Genomic DNA, 23,044 nt, shown 5'->3' with positions numbered 1-23,044 from the left:
TAGAACTAAGGAGAAATTTCCTGACAGTTAGAACAATTAATAAGTGGAACAACTTGCCTTCAGAAGTTGTGAATGCTCCAACACTGGAAATTTTTAAGAAAATGTTGGATAACCATCTGACTGAGATGGTGTAGGGTTTCCTGCCTGGGCAGGGGGTTGGACTAGAAGGCCTCCAAGGTCCCTTCCAACTCTGATGTTATGTTATGTTATGTTATTCTCCTACCCCCCACCCCAAAAAAACCCTGGTCATATTTCACCTTGCAATAATTCCATTTGCAAAAGTCCCCAACAGACACGCAGATTCCCCTGTATGTACGGGATCCCTCCAACCTGAAAAAAAAAAATCAAACAAAACAAAACAAAACAAAACACACAGACTACCAAGGATGGTTCATTCACTTTTCCGCATACTTTTTATTTGTTACAAACATACAATTTTTAAATATAGACTGTAAAACTCCATTTGCAAAAACCTGCTATTTTAAGGAGTGCTCAACTAGCATGAGGAATTATTCAGGTCATGTGGACATTCTTCCTTTTTCTTCTTCTGGTTTGTTTGTTTTTGCTAGTTAGCTAGTGGTAAATTCCAGGACCTGCCTTTTTTTGACAACAGCCTCTTTAAAAAGCAGTCCTGCTAGCCCCCATCCCCGCGCCCCACCCCCCACCCCCCAGGGAAATCAGAATCTAAGCTTCAGCCAATGGGCAGCAAGACAACAGGCAGCTCTTGACCCTGCGGAGGATTTGAACTCATTTCCAGCGCTCTGCTTGGCAGGTGAGAAAGGAATCGTCGGTCTTTTCAATGGGTGCTGCACTTTTTACCAGATTTCAAAGTCTGAAACTGCACCATGCAGCTAGATCTGCGTATGTAGGTTGCCAGTTAAAGTGCATTTCAATTTTAATAAAAAAATAAACGAGAGGAATAAACTTTATTTTTTTTTAATTAAGGTACTTTAAAAGTGAACTTTTTGGTCTCTCAGCAGATATTCCTGAAATCAGTCCTATATTACTACAAATTTCTAGGATTTATATATTTATAGAGGGGAGCCTTTTTGTGTATATGTATATATATATATATATATATATTATAATATAATATAATATAATATAATATAAAATTAGAGCTACTTTTGCATCTAGCAGAGAAACAATTTTATAAATACATACACATGTACATGGACATCTGTTTCTATGTATACAATGTACAAACATGTGTATATTTACAAATGGGTTAGCTGATTACATCTGTGTTATGATCAATTATGACTTGCACAAGTTTGGGTGAATGCCACATCAAACTCAAATTATTTGCTTACTTTCTGACATTATACATACAGCCCGGCGAATTTCCACTCCCTGGCTGTACTGGTTCCCTACAACTTGGCCATTTATTTATCTTTTCTTTTTTCCTATCACCCGGACCTGTAGCTTTTGAGAAACCCACTGGCAGAACACTTAGCCACAGATTGAACTACTACGGGGACATGCGTTGATTATCAGCCCCTTTCTTGGGAAAAAGATTTGGATCGTTCCAATACAATACATGCGTTTGCAAATTCCACCAGTTGTGCAAAAGTTTGTTGCAAAAATATATATATATATTTTTGAAGGGGTTCCAAAATCGGAATGAAAGTGTTTGTTCCAGTGGTTTTGGGAAAACGTGGAAGATTGCCAGCAGTTCAAGGCCTGGCAACATTAACATTAGCAAGAATAAACTCCTTACCACAAGAACAGCCGCTGCTCAAAGCTCACTGGATTTTTGTACGTGGAGTACCTATTTCAAGTGGGTTTCTCTTGGCTTGGGCATCCGTTGAAGAACCAGTGGCATTGCAAAAGCCTTCGCATGGACAGGTGAGGAGTTCTTAGCTTTGTCGAGCACACTTGGTTAAACACCGAGGAGCCCCGGATCCATAGATGATCAGTTAGAAAAACACCTTCTTTTGCAGAAGTGTTAAGGATCATCCTTAACTAAGAGCGACGAGCCTCCTACTGTCGGCAACAACACACTAACTACCAGGTACCAGAAGAGGAGGAGCTATTCAATTAAACGCAAGACCGACGTGCCAAAGGAAAAAAAATGTTCACCGCAGCTTCAGAACTAGGTGGTGTCTATCTACCAAAACTCTGCCACCCCTTCTACAAAAAAGTTGGCCCTGTTCAACTATTCAGGGATTCTGCACAAGCCAGATCAACTCACGAACCCACCTAGCATAGCATCTTCAATTGAAAACGTAATGGGCCAATATTTCTTAATTTTCACAAAAGAGGGAAACAAACGTGGAAAAAAGAAAATTAAGCCATATTCTGCTTGTAAATCCCACTTAAGTTCAAATGTGTGGATTTTCTAACTAGCAGGCCTTTCAGAGAGAGGGGGGGGGGAACCAGGGCAAGAAATTAAAAATTTGGCCTTGGGACATTTGCCTAGGTGAAAATGATGAGCAGTGACTGCTGTTTTAAATTATTTTCTTTCTGCAAGTTTTAAATACAATCTATCTTGGCTACACAAAGCAGGAGCCAGCTGCAACAAACCACACAACCTTCTGCTTCTTGGCTGTGGGTTAGTCACTTTGCATTTAAGTGTATATGTACATATATATACACACACAATGCATTACAATATTAAGGCTACATAGCAGCATATTACAAATGGCTTTGACAAAGCACACTAAACCTTCCTTACGCCAAATTTCAGAGATAAAATTTTGTTGGCATTTTGTTAGTAGACATGGGAACTGTGAGCACTATATCTCCTGGTCAAATTTTTAAAACGGAGAGGTTGGAGCAAAAGAGAGTAGCAAAAGAACACTTTCACTCCTATATAAATTCGCCAATATTTCTTATTTAAGTAAACATGTTGGCAGACTAATGATTCTCAATAGAAAACCTCCAATTGTGAAAGATAAGCAAGGGTGGAACTGCCATTGGAAGCAATCCCACTGGCCAGAATTCTACTCCTATGGAGCGTCTATCATTTTATTCAGATTTCCATAATTAGGCACAAATCAATAAACAGGGCTGAGTTTAAATTCCACAATCATAGAATTTATGCCGAAAATCAGAGGCCAAAAATCTTTCATTGTATTCAGAATTGTAGATACTGAGCATAATTTTAGCCTCTTTTCTCTTGACAAACTTCTCTGTGCTACAAACTTCATTCTGAAAACCCGTATAGAAGACACGTTGCTCTCTAAAAAATCCAGTCTAGCTCAAGCTAATAAAAAGTTGCTGTTCCACTATGTATCTCCATTTGCTAACTCTTCTATTTTTTACACAACCGTACATGATAGATGTTTTAATGTCTAGACCAGAATAGGGAATTTCACAACGGAAAAAAAAACAAAAACCCAACTCTACTACACATTACAACAGAGAAGCAATGTAAGTATATTTAAGGTGAAATTAATCTAGCACCAATGCAGATAACTGTGATTTTACAGGTATAAGAGGTAGTAATCCATCCATGGTTAAATCCTGATGCTTGAATGTTTACTTCAGATATTAAACATTTCTTTTAATCCTGCAGGAGACAGCTATTGGATTTTGCTACGTTCCTCTCCTGAATGTCACATTATCTCCAAAACAAAACGAAGCATAATCTTGGGGTGTGTGTGTGTGTTTAATCGCTAATGGCTATAAAAGCTACAAAGTGCAAAAGCTGAGGTTACTTGGAACCTGCAAAAGGAAGGGAGGGGAAATGCAAATTATTTTACTTCAACCAGACTTTTCTGTCACCTGTAGTCATAATCTATTAAATCATTGCAATCCATGCAAAATTTAAGGAAAAAAAAAATCCCTCAATCAAAACGATCCAGTGAATGCTCAAGCACAACATCTAAATGTTGCAATTCTGCCGACACTAAACTATCACAAAGCAGCAATACCGACAAGAGGGCAAGACTTCAGAAAACCTCTCACACACCTGGAACCAAGACTACGACAGATTATATTTCAGGCCAAGGGAACAAGCGGCCATGAAGATTATGCATTTACACCCACGGGTTCATTGGCGTGAACAAAGAATCAAGAAATATACCTGTCACTGCTTGGTATTTCTACTGACATGGGAACATCCATGCGCAGAGTTGTCACTCACTGCACAGCAAACCCGATTGCTCTATCTTCTTTCTACAATTTTTGTTTTAATTTTGAGAAGGGCACTAGATATCTGGAAGCATTCCTATGAAACCATCCACCAGATACGCTACGAAAATTACAAGCCATCTGACATAAACCCATTCAGTCTGTATGGTAGCTGATGTGCCTTGCAGGATTGTGGATCGGTGGAACTAAAATGATCTAGCTGCATTTCTTCAGAAATAATTGTGATTACTGCTATTTTAAAAAGAGCATAATGGTCCTTTAGGTTTTAGGTATTTAGCCTCAGGCATTCCTGTTCCTTTATCAAAACTAAATTCATAGCAAACATATTTCAATACGTTGACCATTTCACCTGCTTATAAAAAAGGAAGCATATCAATATCATGTTTACGAAGAACTTGCAGAATCGGAATAATTTTGAAGCCCAAAAAAAGTGCCACTTACATATAGGGAAAGCAAGTTTTTCTTTTCTCCTTTAAAGAGTCAAGGCCACATTTCGTTTTTGTTTTTTTGTTTTTAAAAAAAGAAACAAAAAAAAGCGAATATCTGCTGAGAGATTAAATTGTGCATCAGATCAAGTACCATCATCTTTCTATTAAAACTTTGAGACGTCCAAAAGCATGTTTATGCAATGAACAATTTTCTACCAAAATCACAAAACTGCCACCCTCACACGAGAAAAGTAGCCTGAGTTAAGTCACTTTGCAGATGTCTTGTATAGTCAAATATATTACACCTTTTTTCCCCCCTAAATGACGGGAGTAAATCAAAAACCATCTTCAGCTATTCCAATACCTGAAGTGTGCAGTCAACAAACGGGCCACTCAATATGAGGGGTTTATTTGAAACCTGCCTCTTGCGCCCATTATCCTGAAAAGTACAAGCAAGGACAGGATCGTTTTTAAGTTGTATTTTTTAGAGACACACTAAAGCAGAAGCTAAAATCTTTACTTAAAAAAAATAATCTGTGATTTTTTTTGTGCAAAGAGGATTCCAGGGTAAGCAACGGGAATTGCTTTCTCTTTGAGGGAAAAAAGAAGACTCGGGCTCCTGGGTTAGGGCCTGCAATCACTCTGAAGCAGATAGCTATGGAAATAGGAACATGGCCCATAACTAGATGTGAGCTAAAGCTATGGGCGTTTATACCTGTATGTCTCGCCTATTTACAATTTTTGGTGCTATACAAGATTTACATTTCCTTTGTACAGCAGATGCACCATTCTAAGGGCAACGCCTAGAAATGCCAAATACAGAGGTTACCCGTTCCCTCCCGCCCCCCCCCCTCTACAAAATCTACACGTAAAGATGACAGTGCTGTCCACAAGCCGCCTCAATTCGACACACCTCACGTTCCACAGCTCAACTCCCAAACTTCACTGGGATCTCAAGCTCCCTTCCCACTACTGCTAGGTGTGCAGGATGTGGCAGCTTGCAAAACGCACCGGCCCACAAACGTCGTCGCTGCAGAAAGAGATCGAGGATATGAGTTAAAACTGCAGCACCGAGAAGCTTTTCATGACTCAAATGGACATTTAAGCACGGGAGTATAACAGGAATACTAAAGTTCACTGGCGTTGGGTTGAATCTCCAGGGTAGTGGGTTTTTCATTACGTGGTTGAACCCGGCCCCGCGTGAACAGCGGCTGCTCCAAACGGGACACCGAAGGCGCCCGGGTGCAACCTGCAGAAAACCGGTGGCTGAGGCGAACTACCAGACGTAGAAAGCAGGGATGCAATACGTTCAGATATGGTCTGTGCAAGATGGTGGTAGCAGCCGGGAAGGGAGAGGTTTCTAAATGCTTCGCCGTAAGCAATGGAGGCGCCCTCTCCAGCAGAGGTCGAATTAATTTGAAAAGAATCTGCAGCCTCCACTGTGGTTTTAAGCCCAGACGTTTTAAGCTCTACAAGGGAGAAAGGTAATATATATATACTTATACTTATACATATATATATATATATATGTATAAGTATATATATATATATATGTATGTATGTATGTATGTATAGATTTCAGGCAACTCTTTCCCCATTCTCCAACAAGGAGGAGGGATGGTTTCCTCGCTGAAGTACGCTGCATCTAAGCAAAGCTTGTGTCACCAGAATTAATTTCTCCCTAGAATGACTCTTGGGCATTAACCTAACGTAGCACGATAGCCTCAACATTTGTGGAATTAGTTAAAACGCCTGTAACTTATACGTGAGCACAAGCAGGCCCAACTCCTTAGTATCCCCACTGGCATCTTGCACTGTCACCCTAACTACACACCTTGAAGGGGTCATGTATCACTCGGGTATACTCGGTATCAGTATTAGTTGGTCTGCAATGGCCCTTCCTGGTTGCCAAAGGCAACACCATATATGGCAACGCTCCTTGCTTAAACAACTGATATGCTTCTGTCCGCTTCCACATACTTTTTGGGCAGCTAATTATAGCTTATTATAGCCACTGGCCAGGGACAGTCAAAATCCTGCCACTACCATGTAATACAAAGGTAAGGCTAGTTACTACAATTCAGCCCAAAACACTCCCCCCCAAAAGGTTCTCCTGAAGAGGAAAGGTACTGCATCTTTGCAAGAACTGGCTCATGGCAGCTGAGCAACAAAACAAAACAAAATAATAAAAAGGGAGGGAGGGGAGGGATTACCACTAACGCAACAAAAAAAAATGTTGGTCTATACAAGTATTATACAGTTTTAAATTGAATGAAGAGTTACAGCAATAGGTATTAAGCATTTGCAGCCTTCATTTTCATTGCTGCCTTTTAAAAGTCTCATTAGTTAAAAGCAGAGTTCTCTGCAGTCCTAGCCAGGCTGCGATCCTTGTACGCTGAAATTTTTTTGTGGGTGAATATTGTTCTCCGCAACAAAGAACTAAATACAATAGAACCAAAAAAAAAATACATAGGTAAATACAGCAGGACATTATTGAAAACAGCTGCCTCGGAGAGTACAAAATACAGTACAAGTATATGGATGTAATTAAAACATCAAGAAATACTATTGCTCCCATTACAATTCAGGAAACAAGCTCTTTGCAACGGAGAAAAATGGAAAGTAAGGTTGGATTTGTTTTTGTTTTTTTCCCAAGGATATAAGATCTACCATGAACGCATGGAATAAAGAAACAGCTTTTAAAATAAACAATCAATGTTTGTGATAAACTAATCTGACATTTGCTGAGCTTTATAATAACTGTAGCAAAACCCAATTTTATTTTATTTTTTTTAGAAAAATTCCAGCCAATTTCCCTACTGCAGCGAGAACCGAGTGAGGAAAATGCCTTTTATACGCCTCTTTGCTTTCTAATAAATACAAAACAAAGACAGTATAGAGAAGAGCTATACCAAAATAAGGTAAATAAGGGTATGCAATAAATTAAAAAAGGCAGCTCAAATAAAGGACAGGCATGCACAATTTAAAAAGATTGTAGAGGAAGTTTTACCTGCCTCTTTTTAAGATGTCACACAAACAATACCTGAAACTTTGTAATGAACAGTACGCAATTTCCATTCAATTCAAAGTTGCTAGTATATAATGTTGTAGCTAAAAACATTTTTTTTTAGAGGGAATAGGACTGACTTCATTTGTTTAAAAAAATATCATTTTAGGTAAGAATCCATTTAAAATATAGATGAGGCAATTCTTTGGGTGGGGAGACCCAACTCTGCTCGGGAAAGACAACTGGACGAATAGGCAGTAGCCAGTCTATAGTAAAATTTGAAGGTGGTAAAATGCTGCTCGTGTTCATAGTCACAGAACTGGGCTTGATTCTAATCCTTTTTTTTTTTGTGTGATGGTGACGTTGATGAACCTCCCATAGGGCAGATGGTGCTCTGAACAATCCATTGCTGTTAACGTTAACGTGAGGTACTGAGGAAATGGATTGTGTTCTCTTGTTGTTAAAAAAAAAATCTTGTTAAAAGAACAACAGATGCTGGACTTCTGGACCTGAGGTTTTTGGTGTCTGGTTTCATAGAACATGTCCACTTATTTGCACGGCGAAAGCAGCTTTCCGTTTCTCTCTCATATATATATATATTTAGACTTGAAGCCTCACGTTCTTTCTTTTTTTACCAGGTTACGATTTTAATGCTTTTTGTGTTTAAAAATCCGGTGAGTTGCAGAACGGATTCCACCTTACTGAAGTACATCATCTTTTTTTTTTTTTTTTTAAAAAGCCCAGAGAAAAGCAGCTCCAATTTTTACTTCCTACTAAAGCCTAAAGCCATTTTGCTCTTTCGCCTTATTTAGAGAGAAGGGGAAGAACTTAAGTGAGCAGCAACTAGTCCACTCTGCATTCCTTGTGCTTTATGCCTTTTTTTTCTTCTTCTTTTGAACCTGCCTGTTTGCAAACCCCCACCCCGACCCTTAAGGAGGAGAAGAAAAAAAAATACTCATTATGACCTGCCAACTTTAGAATAATAATTTCGTATCGATTCCAGTTCAGGCACCTGTAGCTTTACGGGTAAAAATTTAGGAGGAGGTGGACGTTGGTCCAGATAAAGGCTCCATCCCCTCTCCGATTCATAGGAACATTCTTGGGGGTTGCTTCGGCCATCTTTCCTGTCTCTTCCCCCCCCACTTTCCCTCCCCCCATTTCAACTTTCCCATATGCCTTGGGCTTCAACCTTCCTCTTCACATTGGGCTATGATCACGATCCTTGTTTTTTTTTTAAAAAAAAAAACACAACTTGCCCGGTTTAGGCTGCTGGATTTGGATAGCTGCGCCAGCTTCTCTTCTTCCTTTTCCAACTGTGCTCGGGTGGCCATGCAGTCTCCAGAATGCTGGTTTTGAGAGCGGAGGAAGAGGAGCAGGAGGAGGAGGAGGAGGAAGAGGGACCCGAGATCTCAAAATGCAGGAGAGGAGGGGAGGGGAGGGCACAGAGAGGACAGGGAGAGGCAGATCAGATGAAAATGCTCTCCCCCATTTCGCCCCACACTCCAAATAAATTAAAAAGGGAGAGGCAGGCGGGTGGGCGGGTGAGGAAAGAAAAAAAGACGCCACACATTTCAGCCGTGGGGGGGGAGACAAGATGAGAAGCCTTGGGAAGCTCGGAGCAGATCGATGGTGGGAAGGATCCAGTTTTCACGGTGGGAAAGGATTTTTTTCTCCACTCTTGCGGGCCAGGACGGAGGTTAACTGAGGTCACCAGGATTCCTCCCTCCCTCCCTCCCTCTCTCTCTCTGGGGCGAGGAGGATGGCAAGCCTTGGGGGTTTTTTTGGTGGGGGGGAGAGCTTAAAGCTGGGCCAACTCACAACTGGACAGATGCTGTATCCTGGAGGGAAGGAGAGGGGGGCAATGATAGGGCGGGGAAAGGAAGTGATTTCGGGAGAGGGGCTGCTGGGTGGAGGCAGGGCAGGCAGGGCTTCTCTCTCTCTCTCTCCTGGGGGGGGGGGGAGAAGGAAGCTTAGGATGCGGGTTGCGCCCCATTTCCCACCGGTCCATGGGAAAAAACCAAACCAAACCCCAGGGTAGCTGAGAGGGGGGAAGGAAGAGGGAAGAGAGGAGGAAGTGGGGTGGGGGGCGCCGTTTGGAGGAGAGGAGGAGGAGGAAGGAGGAAGAGGCTTCAATCGTCGTCCACATCATCCCCGTCGGAGTCGTCCCCCGCGCCGCTCCCGCTGCCCGGCCCGGCCGGTCCGGCTCGCCGGTCGTAGAGCTTGTCCCGCTGGCGTTCTTGGATGTCTCGCATCTCGTCGGCGTAGCGGCAGAAAGCGCCGCCGAACTTGGCCCAGGCTTTGTAAGGGACGGTGATGGCGTTGCGGTAGGAAGGCTTCACCTCGCTGACGCGCAGGAAGACGCCGTACTTGTTGCAGCCCACGTCGAAGAAGAAGCGCTTGGAGTCCACCGTGATGGAGGTGCCTTCGGGAAGCTCGCCGTAAAGGCCTCCGCCGCCTCCTCCTCCGGGACCCCCTCCGGGACCCCCGCCGCCGCCGCCGCCCAGCTCGTCCTCGTCGGCGCCGTAGTCGTCGATCAGCTTGGCCAGCGCGTCGCGGAACTCGATGAGCCCCTGGGCCGGCAAAGCGATGGTCTGGCCGCTCTGGAGGCCCGGAGGCCCACCGGGGAAGCCGGCCCCGCCGCCGCCGCCTCCTCCTCCTCCGCCGCCGGGCCCGCGGTTGATGGTCTGCCGGATGCGGAGGAAGCGTCCCCGCTGGTTCTCCTTCAGGTCCAGGTAGTATTTGCGGTTCTCCCGCACCAGGAATTCGCTCTTCAGGGCCCGGCGAGGCCCTCCGCCGCCGCCTCCTCCTCCTCCGTCTTCTCCGCCCGGGGAAGCCTGGGCGAGCTGTTCGGGGCTGCTGGGCCCCAGCTGGGCGTAGTGCTCGATGAAGTCGCCCAGGTAGTCTCGGAACTCGGCGGCGACGGCCATGGAGAGGGTGAGGCGGCTCTTGGAGCCCCCCGCGCCCACCTCGGCGATCTTCAGGAAGCGGCCCTTGGCGTTCTGCTTGACGTCCAGGTAGAAGCGCTTGTTCTGGATGCCCAGGCGCTTGAGGCCAGCTCCTGCGTCTCTTGCTCGGGGCCCGGGCCGGGACCTCCGCCGCCGCCGCCTCGGTGGCCCTGGAAGCCCCGCCGCCGCCTCCTCCTCCTCCGCCGCCGGGCCCGCGGTTGATGGTCTGCCGGATGCGGAGGAAGCGTCCCCGCTGGTTCTCCTTCAGGTCCAGGTAGTATTTGCGGTTCTCCCGCACCAGGAATTCGCTCTTCAGGGCCCGGCGAGGCCCTCCGCCGCCGCCTCCTCCTCCTCCGTCTTCTCCGCCCGGGGAAGCCTGGGCGAGCTGTTCGGGGCTGCTGGGCCCCAGCTGGGCGTAGTGCTCGATGAAGTCGCCCAGGTAGTCTCGGAACTCGGCGGCGACGGCCATGGAGAGGGTGAGGCGGCTCTTGGAGCCCCCCGCGCCCACCTCGGCGATCTTCAGGAAGCGGCCCTTGGCGTTCTGCTTGACGTCCAGGTAGAAGCGCTTGTTCTGGATGTCCAGGCGCTTCGAGGCCAGCTCCTGCGTCTCTTGCTCGGGGCCCGGGCCGGGACCTCCGCCGCCGCCGCCTCGGTGGCCCTGGAAGCCCCCGCCGCCGCCGCCTCCGCCGCCGCCGCCGCCGCCGCCACCGCCACCGCCGCCTCCTCCGCCGCTACCGCTGCCGCTGCCGCCTCGCTCGCTCCCGCTGTCCCCGTCCGCCATCTTCTCCGCCCGAGTCCTCCTCCTCCTTCTCCTTCTGCCGCCGTCAGGCCCAGCCCGGTCTCCCTCCTCCTCCGCCTCCTCCGCCCGTTCGGTCCGTCCGCCTCTCCCGCTCTCCTCACGCTCTCGCCCTTCTCTTTTCCCCTCAGCCGCTCAGGCGTCCACGCACGCGCGCTCGCTCGCTCGCTCGCGCTCGCACCGACGGAGGCACGCACGCACGCACGCACGCGCGCTCCCCCCCCCCGAGAGAGAGAGAGAGAGAGAGAGAACGCGCTGGCCTCGCGCTCTGCCCCGCCTCAGCCTCCTCAGACGCGTCCACCCCGATTTCCGGCAGTCACCTGGCTGACAGCGAGCGAGCGCGCTACCGCCCGCCCGCGCGCGCGCGCCTGCCTTTCCTCTCCCCCCCCTCCCGCAACTACCGCTACCGCGCACGCGCGAGCGAGCAAAGAGCCATCGACGCCGGAAGCTCTGCCCCCCTCACGCTCCCCACAGAACTTTAAAGCTCCGCCCTTCCTTCCCCCTACAGGAGGAGAAGACAGAGAGAGAGAGAGAGAGACTCCCCTCCCCAACCCGCCGTAGCGGTGACGTCTTCCGCCCGCTCCCTTCTTCCGCTTCGCTGCGACAAGGGCGAGGCTGCGCTCAATCGCGCTCTCTCTCTCCCCCCCCCGCCCATTTCACACACACACACTCTTTTCCCTCCCTCGCTCGCTCGCTCTCTCTGGCGCGCGAGCTCAGATGCGCGCGCAGGCTCGCTCTCGGATGCGCGCGCAGGCTCGCTCTCGGATGCGCGCGCAGCCTCCCCCCCCAGCACTCCCCTCGCGGGGAAACTTCAGAAGTGGAGGCGCGCCGCTTCTCTCCTCCCGCTTAAGTCTCCGGGCGACGACATGTCCCATGGTTCCCAACCGCCCCCCACCCCCCGCTTGGGTGGGAGTGGGGCGAGGGGAGTCGTCTTTCCGGGAAGGGAGACTCCCCAGCGAAGTGGGGCGTTGCTTGCACGGGTTGCAAGCCTGGGAGCCAAAAAGACACGTGTCTTTCCCTTCCCGACGTGATGCAGAGGCTGTTGGGTCGTGGGGAAGCGGTGCAGCCTGTTCTCGATCCCCAGCTGACATGGGGGGTGGGGAAAGGCGCCGCTTGCAAGCCGAACGGCCGGAGGGTCATGCGAGGTCCGGGGCTGCAAAGGGGCAGCGTGCAGATCTCTTCCCGTCCTGACGTCCCAGGCCAGGCGGGAACGCGGCTCCTCCTCGTTTCGCTTCTTATCCGAGAAGCTTCTTCAGCTTGTGACTGGATGGTGAGGAATGGAAGGAAGGAAGGATTGACACGCCTTGCAGACAGCTGGTCGTTTGCATCCTTTAAATAAATAAATAAATAAATAAATAAAAATTTAGAGCAGGGGTCTCCAACCTTGGCAAGTTTAAGCCTGGTGGACTTCAACTCCCAGAATCCCCCAGCCAGCAAAGCTGGCTGGGGAATTCTGGGAGTTGAAGTCCTCCAGGCTTAAAGTTGCCAAGGTTGGAGACCCCTGTTTTAGAGGGTCCTTGAAGCACTTGGGAGACTACCTGTGTCTTCAGGGTCACCTGAACGGTGCAAATGGTTCCTGTAGTCTGCATTTTTTCCCCCCTCTGGAAACCCATTCCTACTCCCACACCATTCCAAGGATGTTCATCCCAAATTGCATAGCTAAAAGTCTGTAGGGATCCTCAGTCATCCAGGTCACGGTTGTCCCAAATGTGCTTTTTTCAGGAGGTCGGCCTTGTTTTTTTATCTTTTGAAGACTCGTCCAAGAAGCTTCTTCAGCACTGACAGGATGATGGGGACTGGGAGGATTTAAATTCCTTGCAGACAGCTGGTCATTTGCATCCTTTTAGTGGGTCTTTGAAGCACTTGGAGGTTTATCTGTGTCCTCAGGATCACCTGAGTAGTGCAAATGGTTCCTGCAGTCTGCAATTTTTTCCTCTGGAAATCCATGTGGGAATTTTTTTTGTTTGTTTACATTTATATCCCGCCCTTCTCCGAAGACTCAGGGCGGCTTACAGTGTGTAAGGCAATAGTCTCATTCTATTTGTATATTTACAAAGTCAACTTATTGCCCCCCCCAACAATCTGGGTCCTCATTTTACCTACCTTATAAAGGATGGAAGGCTGAGTCAACCTGGACCTGGTGGGACTAGAACCTGCAGTAATTGCAGGCAGCTGTGTTTTAATAACAGGCTTTTTACAGCCTGAGCCACACCGCGGCCCTATTCCCACACCATTCCAAGGATATTCATCCCAAAACTGTATAGCTAAAATTGTATAGCTGTCTGCCAGGAGTATAAATCCTTCCATTCCCCACCGTCCTGTCAGAGTTGAAGAAGCTTCTTGGATGAGAAGCGAAACGTCTTCAAAAGAAAGAAAAAACCCAAGTCCAGTTGCTTCCTGAAAAAGACACCTTTGGGACAGTGGTGGGGAATGTGGCAGAAATTATATTTGTTTTCTGATTTCACTTTCTAGGGAGAATTAACAATCTGGCCTTCGGCGGATAGCAGAAGTAGACCGCAGGGCGTGTCTTCTGGTTTGAAAATTTAAGTTTCTAGCTCTGATTGACCAGGGGTGATGTCATGGAGCATCCACAGCAATTTTAACCGGCCGGAAAATGAGAGGAAGAAAAAAAAACAAACCATGGCATTTAACTTGCAGGTTGCGCTTCCAGAGAGACGGGAAGGAAGCGAGATCTGTGGGTGGGTTTGACAGCTCAGGTTAATGATCAGCCTGAAAGAACCACAGCGTAGGGGATAAACTAGAGAAGGACAATAAGAACAGTGCTGAGAGAGAGAAAATGAAACGCCCGACGAACGGAAATCAAGGATAGGGAAGAAGATTGGAAACGGAAGGAAAAAGGCTCACAGAATTTCTGAGCATGGTTGGGTGAATTGTAAGGTTGCTTGGCTAAGGAACCTGGGCCGTTAGATTGAAGGAACCTGGCTAAGGAACCTGGGCCGTTAGATTGAAAGATGAGCTAAAAGAGGCGCACAGAAGACCTAGAAATAAAGGTGATCATAAATTATTGGGAAGGTGGCTCAGGGTTTAGGACGTCGAGCTTGTTGATCGAAAGGTCGGCAGCTCAGCGGTTCGAATCCCTAGTGCTGCCGTGTAACGGGGTAAGCTCCCGTTACTTGTCCCAGCTTCTGCCAACCTAGCAGTTTCGAAAGCACGTAAAAATGCAAGTAGAAAAAATAGGGACCACCTTTGGTGGGAAGGTAACGGCGTTCCATGCGCCTTTGGCGTTGAGTCATGCCGGTCACATGACCATGGAGACGTCTTCGGACAGCGCTGGCTCTTTGGCTTTGAAACGGAGATGAGCACCGCCCCCTAGAGTCAGGAACGACGAGCACGTATGTGCGAGGAGAACCTTTACCTTTACCTTAAACTATTGGGAGCAAAAAAGGAAAAGGAATGTTAAAGGAAATTTGAAGGCTAGAGATACGAAGTGAAGAAAATGTTGGGCAGCGAAACAGAATTTTTAGCTTGTTTCCTGTGCAGCTTTTAAGAATCCATGCCAAAAGAAGATTAAGTTCATGGAAGCAGGCTAGATTGGGAAGTCAAAAATACCCTCATGATCTGGACAGCTACATAGCCCAATGTCAAATCCAGAATTTGTAGATAATTGAGAAGATAGTTTGTAACTCCAGACACATCTGGAGAATACAGGTTAGTCCTCACCTTAACAATAGTTTATTTATGTCTCAAAGGTGCTTTTGACTAATCCTTCCCTCGCCCCCACCATCCAGTCAGAACTGATGAAGCTGCTTGGGTGAGATGAGAAACCTCTTCAAGGAAAAACGAAGTCCAGTTGCCTTTTTAAAAAGCACCTTTTGAGGCAACTGACTTGAGAATCTCCACAAACGATTCGTTTCGTAATCGTTTTAACAGCACTGAAAAAAAGTGACTTGCAACCATTTTTCATACTTTAGACTTGCAGCTCTGGACCCTGAAGCTGACCTGAGCGAAGCTATCTTGGAGCTTCAGTGCTGCCACACTGGAGCTGAGGGTTAGGGAGGGGGGATTTGGGACTTTGTGTTGTGGTCCGTCAGCAGCGTATGGAGCTGGCCACGGAGTCGGACAGCAATGAGGCTGAGGTGAGGCCAGGGCCCTCGGGAAGTGAGGTGCGGACTCCAGAGCCTCCAGAGACTGACAGTAGTGAGGCAGAGGAACAGGAGGAGCCTGTTCCTAATGCACGCATGAGAAGAGCTGCCAGAAGGCAAGAGCAGCTCAAGCAAAGAGGACGACTCGGGAGTAAAGCCAAGAGATGATTGGCCCCTCCCATAAGCTTAAAGCAGTCCAGCACCGGTGTTTCAGCTTTGCCGGAAAACAACATTGTAGCTGCGTCTTCTGCTTCGTGTACCTCTTTGTTTTTGTAGCTTCTGGACGTTTGCCAGGAAGGGCCTTTGGCAGTTTGCCTAATTGGGCTGGGAAGTGGCTCACCAGGCTAATGCAGCCTGTTATTAACAAACAGCTGCCTGCAGTTACAATTACTGCAGGTTCAAGCCCCACCAGGCCCAAGGTTGACTCAGCCTTCCATCCTTTATAAGGTAGGTAAAATGAGGACCCAGATTGTTGGGGGGGCAATAAGTTGACTTTGTATATAAATATACAAATAGGATGAGACTATTGCCTTACACAATGTAAGCCGCCCTGAGTCTTCGGAGAAGGGCGGGATATAAATTCAAATAAAAATAAAAAAATTGGACCAAGGTTTGCGAGAGAACTGAGGAATTTGTGTTGGGAGGCATTTGTTTTACTTTGAGTTGAACAATGCCAGGAATGAAGTAATTCCCAGCTGTTTGAATAAAGTTTGTTTTTCCACCAACTAAGTTTCTTACTACCTACTTGGGCCTGGGTCACAACACTTTGTAGCCAAAATAAAACACTTCCTCTTGGCACATTCTCAAAACCATGGTCAGAGGAAGATGGAGTGATGTCACCAGGCTACCAGACAGCCGTGATTGGACCATGTGGCAGGTCATTTTGAGAAAGTGAAAAACTTTTAATTAGGTAAAAACCGTGGGAGCCTTCAGAGCCGGTTTTCACCAGACCTGTGCCAATATGATATCTCCAATAAAAGTTATTCTTTGGGGAGTTTTGCTTGCTATGGGTCTTATTACTTGGAACCCTGACATTAGCGTCTCTGTGTGTCATGTGATCAGAATTCGGGACGCTTGGCAAGTGGCGTCTTACGTCTCCTGGGGTCACACGATCACTTTTCGCAAACTCCTAACAAACGGAAGTCAACGTTCTATATCAGTGTTGGCGACCCTGAGTGCCGAAACGGCAGCGTGCACGCGCATGTGCTGGAAACTGGAAGAGCAGCTGTCCGGCACCGGGAAGCTGATGTACAAGCGCATGTGTACCTGGTCTTCCAGTTCTGGCCCGCGCGTGCGAAGAACAACTGGGCGGTGCGCATATGCATGCCGGAAATCTAGAAGCTCATCTTCCCGGCATCTACATGCACACCTGTTGGCTGCTCTTCACAGTTTCCGATGTGAAGACCAGCTGGTCGGCGTGCCAGAACCCGAAAGAGCAACAGGCGACGGCTTTTGTGCCTTGAGAGATGGCTCTGCACGTGCCATAGGTTCGCCGTCAAGGTTCTATATGTATTGTTAAGAAATACCTGCAGCGATTCACTCAACAACTGTGTCTAGGAAGGTTGTAAAACGGGGCAGCATTCACTTAGCAGCTGTCTAGCCTAGCAATGTCAATTTTAAACTCCATTGCGGTCGTAAGTCAAGGACTATCCCGTTTGGCTGATCTAGACTCATGTCTGTCAGACTTCTGGCTACAATATAGACTTGGGATTATGGTCACCTTGGAGTAGTTAGTGGTGGGTTGCCCCCGGTTCAATCCAGTTCTTGTGAACTGGTAGTAAAACTGGTGGGAGGCTTCACCAATCCACCTGGATGTCATCATAAGACGATCTGCACCTGCGCAGATGAATGGCACACATTGTGAACCGGTGGTAAAGGTAAGTAGAACCTACCCCTGCCTTGGAGGATGACGTCTGTTCAGAACTGGATGGAAGATGCAAGTTTATTTATTTATTTATTTATTTATTTTGTCACAACAATATATGTAGGTATCATACAAAAAGATTATATAGCATATAAACACATATATGAATAAATATTAGGAGGTATAAGCATATACCTTGCGCCGTGAGCTTAAGACACATCTATTTATTTGCGCACGACTGGACTAGATTTTTAAATTTTAATTGTTTAAATTTTAGATTTGGTTTTAACTTGGGGTTTTATTATTTATGTCTATTTTAAATATTCGGCCTATTTAATAAGTTTTTTAGATTAATGTTTTTACTTTGTATATTTATGTTGCTTTTAGATGGCTGTACACCGCCCTGAGTCCCTAGGGAGATAGGGCGGTATAAAAATATGAATAAATAATAATAATAAATAATAAATAAATAATAATATATATATATATAGGAAGAAAAAAAGAAAAACAATAGGACAGGAACGGTAGGCACGTTTGTGCGCTTATGCACGCCCCTTATGGTCCTCTTAGGAATGGGGTGGGGTCAATAGTAGAAAGTTTTTGGTTAAAGCTTTTAGGATTATGGGAAGAGACCACAGAGTCAGGTAAAGTATTCCAAGCACTGATGATTCTGTTACAGAAGTCATATTTTCTGCAATCTAGATTAAAGCGGTTGACATTTAGTTTAAATCTATTAGTTGCTCTAGTATTATTGCAATTAAAGCTGAAGTAGTCTTTAACAGGAAGGACATTACAATAGATGATTGAGTTAAACTTGGGTCTTGTTGGAGGTGACGGAGTTCCAAGTTTTCTAAGCCTAGGATTTCAAGTCTGGTGGGATAAGGTATTTTGTTGTTTTCAGAGGAGTGGAAAACTCTTCTTGTAAAATATTTCTGGACACGTTCAATTGTATTGATGTCAGAGATGTGGTGAGGGTTCCAAACAGGCGAGCTGTATTCTAGAATTGGTCTAGCAAATGTTTTATATGCTCTGGTTAGTAGTGTGGTGTTTTTGGAAAAGATGTGGTGTTTTTGGAAAAGAAAAAAGTTCAACTACATCAACTAGTTTCATCTCACCTCCCACATTAAATACATGATATTAGAACATAGAATAATGCAGTTGGAAGGGACCTTGGCAGTCCTGAGCAGGGGATCCGATACCATGTCAGACAAATGGTTGTCCAGTCTCTTTCTGAAAGCCTCCAGGGGTGGACACACACCCACAACTTCTGAAGGCAAGCTTTTCACATTGGTTCATTGTCCTCACTGTCAGGAAAATTCCTCCTTAGTTCTTAGGTTGCTTCTCTCCTTGGTTAGTTCCCAGCCATTGTTTCTTGTCTTGCCTTCTGGTGCTTTGGAAAATACTTTGACCTGCTCGTCTTTATAGGAGCCCATTAAATATTGAAACACTGCTTTCATGTCTCCCTTAGTCCTTCTTTTCATTAGATTAGATATACCCAGTTCCTATAACTGTTCTTCAAATATTTCAGCCTCCAGCCCTCTAGTCATTTCTGCTGCTCTTCTCTGTGCTGTTTCCAGAATCTCAACCTTTATATATATATATATATATATATATCCAGAACTGGTTGCCACATTCTAAGCGCGCTCTTACTAAGGCTTTGTAAAGCGGTACTAGAACCAGGGATGGGTTCCAAAATTTTCTACTACCGGTTCTGTGGGCATGGCTTATTTTGTGGGTGTGGCTTGATGGTCACATGACAGTGGGCATGGCTTGATGTTCATGTGGCAGGGCGGGGCTTTGTGGTCATGTGGCTTTGGGAGATTTTTGTATTTCTGTGGTGAGTGTGAATCCCCACAAAAACACACATAATCTCACAAAGAATAGAATAGAATAGAATAGAATTTTATTGGCCAAGTGTGATTGGACACACAAGGAATTTGTCTTGGTGCATATGCTCTCAGTGTACATAAAAGAAAAGATACGTTCATCAAGGTACAACATTTACAACACAATTGATGATCAATATATCAATATAAATCATAAGGATTGCCAGCAACAAGTTATAGTCATACAGTCATAAGTGGAAAGAGATTGGTGATGGGAACTATGAAACGATGAAAGCTGCACTAAGCTAAATATACTAGCTATCGAGTCACATAATATACTAACCATGTACCACGTTCCATGTGACCATTGGTGGGTTTCAAATTTTTTTACTACCGGTTCTGTGGTTGTGGCTCGGTGGGCGTGGCAGAGGAAGGATACTGTAAAATCTCCATTCCTTCCACACCCCGGGGGAAGGATGCTGTAAAATCCCCATTCCCACCCCACTCCTGCGGAAGGATACTGCAAAATCCTCATTCCCTCCCGATCGGCTGGGACTTGGGAGGCAGAGAATAGATGGGGGTCTATTCACAGTTTTTACTACTGGTTCTCCGAACTACTCAAAATTTCCGCTACCGGTTCTCCAGAACTGGTCAGAACCTGCTGAAACCCACCTCTGACTAGAACGTCACGTGATCTCGATTCTATCCCTCTGCTAACGCAATCATCATATTACAAGATGAGTGTTGGCTTGAGATGCTTCTAATGCGTACTGGACATCTAGCCCTTCGCTGTTGTAACTCCAAGGAATCACTTGATACCCTTTGACTGTCACCTCAGGTTCAGTCCATGAGCTGGATGAAAGTGAAGAAGCTCGAATTAAATTAGCAGATGTGCTCGTTGACTGGTAGGAAATCAGACCCAAGAACTGAGATTCCTGGTCTGCTAGCCCCTCCTTATCCTCAGCTGTCTCTGGAGGACAGCTGTGCCTAGGAATGCGTTTGCACAAATACCTCCGGTGGGCCAGCTGCAACCATTCCCGAGCTCTTCACATTTGACAATGCAGTAGTGGCCAAAATTGTAGAGACCTTTTGGGAAAAGTGTATTTTTTTATTTTATTTTTTATTTTTTTAAATTTACATTTATATCCCGCCCTTCTCCGAAGACTCAGGGCGGCTTACAATGTATAAGGCAATAGTCTCATTCTATTTGTATATTTACAAAGTCAATTTATTGCCCCCCCAACAATCTGGGTCCTCATTTTACCTACTTTATAAAGGATGGAAGGCTGAGTCAACCTTGGGCCGGGCTTGAACCTGCAGTAATTGCAGGCTGCTGTGTTCTAATAACAGGCTTCTTACCAGCCTGAGCTATTACGGCCCTTTTTTGAAGTTTGATGGCTAATAACACCATTTTTATTTTATTTTTGAGTTTCAAGATAATCCTATTCCACTGCTGGAATAGCCCAGACCTTCACCCAATCGAAAATCCATGAAGCCGACTAAAGAAACTTGTTAGTCAGAAGTGACCCAGCAACAAAACCCAGTTAATGGAAGCCATCATTCAATCTTGGTTTCACATTAGAACAGCTGCAAAACTAAAAGCCTTGGTCCACTCCATGGGAAGACATTATAAGGCCGTAATTCTTGCTAAAGGTTACCCAACTAAGTATTAACTGATGTGATAATTTTCGTATATCTCGTTTCTTCTATGGTGATCATTTTTGTATATTTTGTTTTTTTCTAATTGTTTCACTTTTTTTCTTTATACGGTAACTGCTATTCTAATAGCAAATTCTTCATAAAAGTTACTGCATGACATTCTTGATTCAATTATCTTTCCATTATATATAATTTTATGGTACTACTCTAAAAAAAAAAAGTGGTGTCACTAGCTAGTTTTAGAAAATATACTTTTCTCTAAAGGTTTCCACAATTTTGGCCGCTACTGTTGTAATCCATGAACTGTTAAAGTTCTCTACTGTTCTCTACTGTTAAAGGACATCCTGAAACCTCCATGGGTACAAACTGCATCACGTAGGTTGCCAACTAATGTTCATCTAACTAGTTCAAGAAAATAACCAAGCTCAGGGACCATCAAGGAGCGCTCATTTCAACCCTGAGCTAGAAATAGTCTCCTTTACTGCTATCACGGAACACAGTCATGATCTATTCTAAACAATTGTATTTATTGAACACAGTCACAATCTATCTATATATATATATTTATTCTAATGCTCCCTGTGGTCCTGCTTCTTCTTAAATCTAACAATGAAAGATGCACGTTGATTGTTTTGAGGTATATGCCAGAGTTTGTTGCAGCACACACAAGCAGGCTATTGTTACATATACATAACAACACATAAGACCTACAATAAACACCCTTGTAGGTTTTTCCACGTTGTAGAGAAGAGAAATAGCCAGTACAAACACAGCACAAAATGGAGAAGGCAAAAAGGAGGAGAGAGAAGCCAGTCCCATCAAGCTTACATACAGAACAGTTAAGCCACGCCCAGGCTCCAAACTGTCTCTTACTGCAGACCTTCCCATGGACAAGCTCAGCGTCTTAGCCACCGAGCCACCGCGTCCCTTAGAACTGCAGAAGGAACCTTTAAAAGCTGCCCCTCCTTTCAGAGATTCCTTTCTCAAAGACATCTCCCTACCCCCCAACCCGCCCCACATCTCCTGAATTAAACCATGGAATCTCTGCGGAGCTGCACTCTCTCCACCTATGAGAAAGGATCCTCGACATTCCTTTTTAGCCAAATTTCCACACCACCCCTCATCACCTTTAAGTCCAGTCTTGGACACCATGCGGACTTTGGGTCTCGGAATACTATCAGCGGCTTAGTTGGGCAGTTCTGGGAACTGGCATTACTGTATTTTTACCTGGTTTGGTGATGCTCTCTGCTGGTTTCTTGGAATTGAGCTCTGTGAATAATCTCTGATCTTTTGGTCAGAGATTAAACATGTAGCCGCAGCTGCCTTCATATGTATTACACGACATGCTTGTCATTGTAATTTTCATGATTTATTATAAACGCATGACACAATCATTACAGTAAGTCGCGCATTAGGCTAAACCATGAAAATAATCAGAGAGAGGCCCCTAGGATCTAGGTCTAGGAGGTAGATAAATTGCGTGAAATAGTCAATAACTATGTTGTTTTGTAATTTTATCCTGCCATTAGTAATCTTGATTGCCCTCGTTAAGCAGAAAGGAGCAGCATTTCATGTCAGGAGGCAGAAAGGACATTCGTGAAAGAAATAATAGCTTGATTAAAACGGCACAAAAAGGATGGCTAGTGAATGATGCGGTCGAATGACGCAGAGACTGCTGAATTAAAAGAGAACTGGAGAAGATAATCGAACACAAAGACCTGCAAATAGAAAGAGAACGACTGTGGTGAAAGAAAGCAAAGGTAGTACCAAGAGTTATAGGTACCTTGGGTGCAATCTAGTGGTGATACTAAATTTCTTTCCTACCGGTTCTTGGTGGGCATGGCTTGGTGGGGGGTCATGTGATTGGGTGGGCATGACTCTGTGACCATGTGACTGGGAGAATCAAAAGACAGAAACTCGCTAACAATGTCCTGCTGGAGCAGGGTTAGTACTAGATCAGTGGTCACCAACCAGTGGTCCGTGAGAAAATTTTGGTGGTCCGCAGAAAAATGATTTGCATTTTTTATATTGCACTAAATACTATTTATCTTTTTAAAAAATTCATATTAGTGGTCCACGGGATTTAAAATTAGGAATTTAGTGGTCCCTGAGGTCCGAAAGGTTGGAGACCCCTGTACTCGATGACCTCCAGGTCCTTTATATTGATCATATTATATTGATATATTGATCATCAATTGTGTTGTAAATGCTGTACCTTGATGAACGTATCTTTTCTTTTATGTACACTGAGAGCATATGCACCAAGACAAATTCCTTGTGTGTCCAATCACACTTGGCCAATAAAATTCTATTCTATT

General features: G+C 45.5%; 1 protein-coding gene across 3 annotated transcripts; it reads right to left on the bottom strand.

Moving 5' to 3' along the window:
* Positions 1 to 385: 385 nt before the first annotated feature.
* On the bottom strand, positions 386 to 11,487 carry PURB (purine rich element binding protein B). 3 transcript variants are annotated; one of them, XM_058194389.1, is made up of 2 exons: positions 10,815 to 11,487; positions 386 to 10,321 (listed from the first exon to the last, which is right to left on the bottom strand). In XM_058194389.1, the coding sequence occupies exons 1-2, from the start codon at positions 11,257 to 11,259 to the stop codon at positions 9,663 to 9,665; spliced, it is 1,104 nt and encodes a 367-aa protein (XP_058050372.1). In that variant the 5' UTR covers positions 11,260 to 11,487; the 3' UTR covers positions 386 to 9,662. The 3 variants fall into 3 exon arrangements, with proteins under 3 accessions (XP_058050372.1, XP_058050371.1, XP_058050370.1); XM_058194388.1 differs by having other exon boundaries at positions 10,845 to 11,487; XM_058194387.1 differs by having other exon boundaries at positions 386 to 10,180; positions 10,695 to 11,485.
* Between the last annotated feature and the right edge of the window lie 11,557 nt (positions 11,488 to 23,044).

This window comes from Ahaetulla prasina, chromosome 9 (assembly GCF_028640845.1).
Source record: "Ahaetulla prasina isolate Xishuangbanna chromosome 9, ASM2864084v1, whole genome shotgun sequence".
Lineage (NCBI taxonomy): Eukaryota > Metazoa > Chordata > Lepidosauria > Squamata > Colubridae > Ahaetulla > Ahaetulla prasina.
This window is presented reverse-complemented; position numbering and strand designations above follow the sequence as displayed.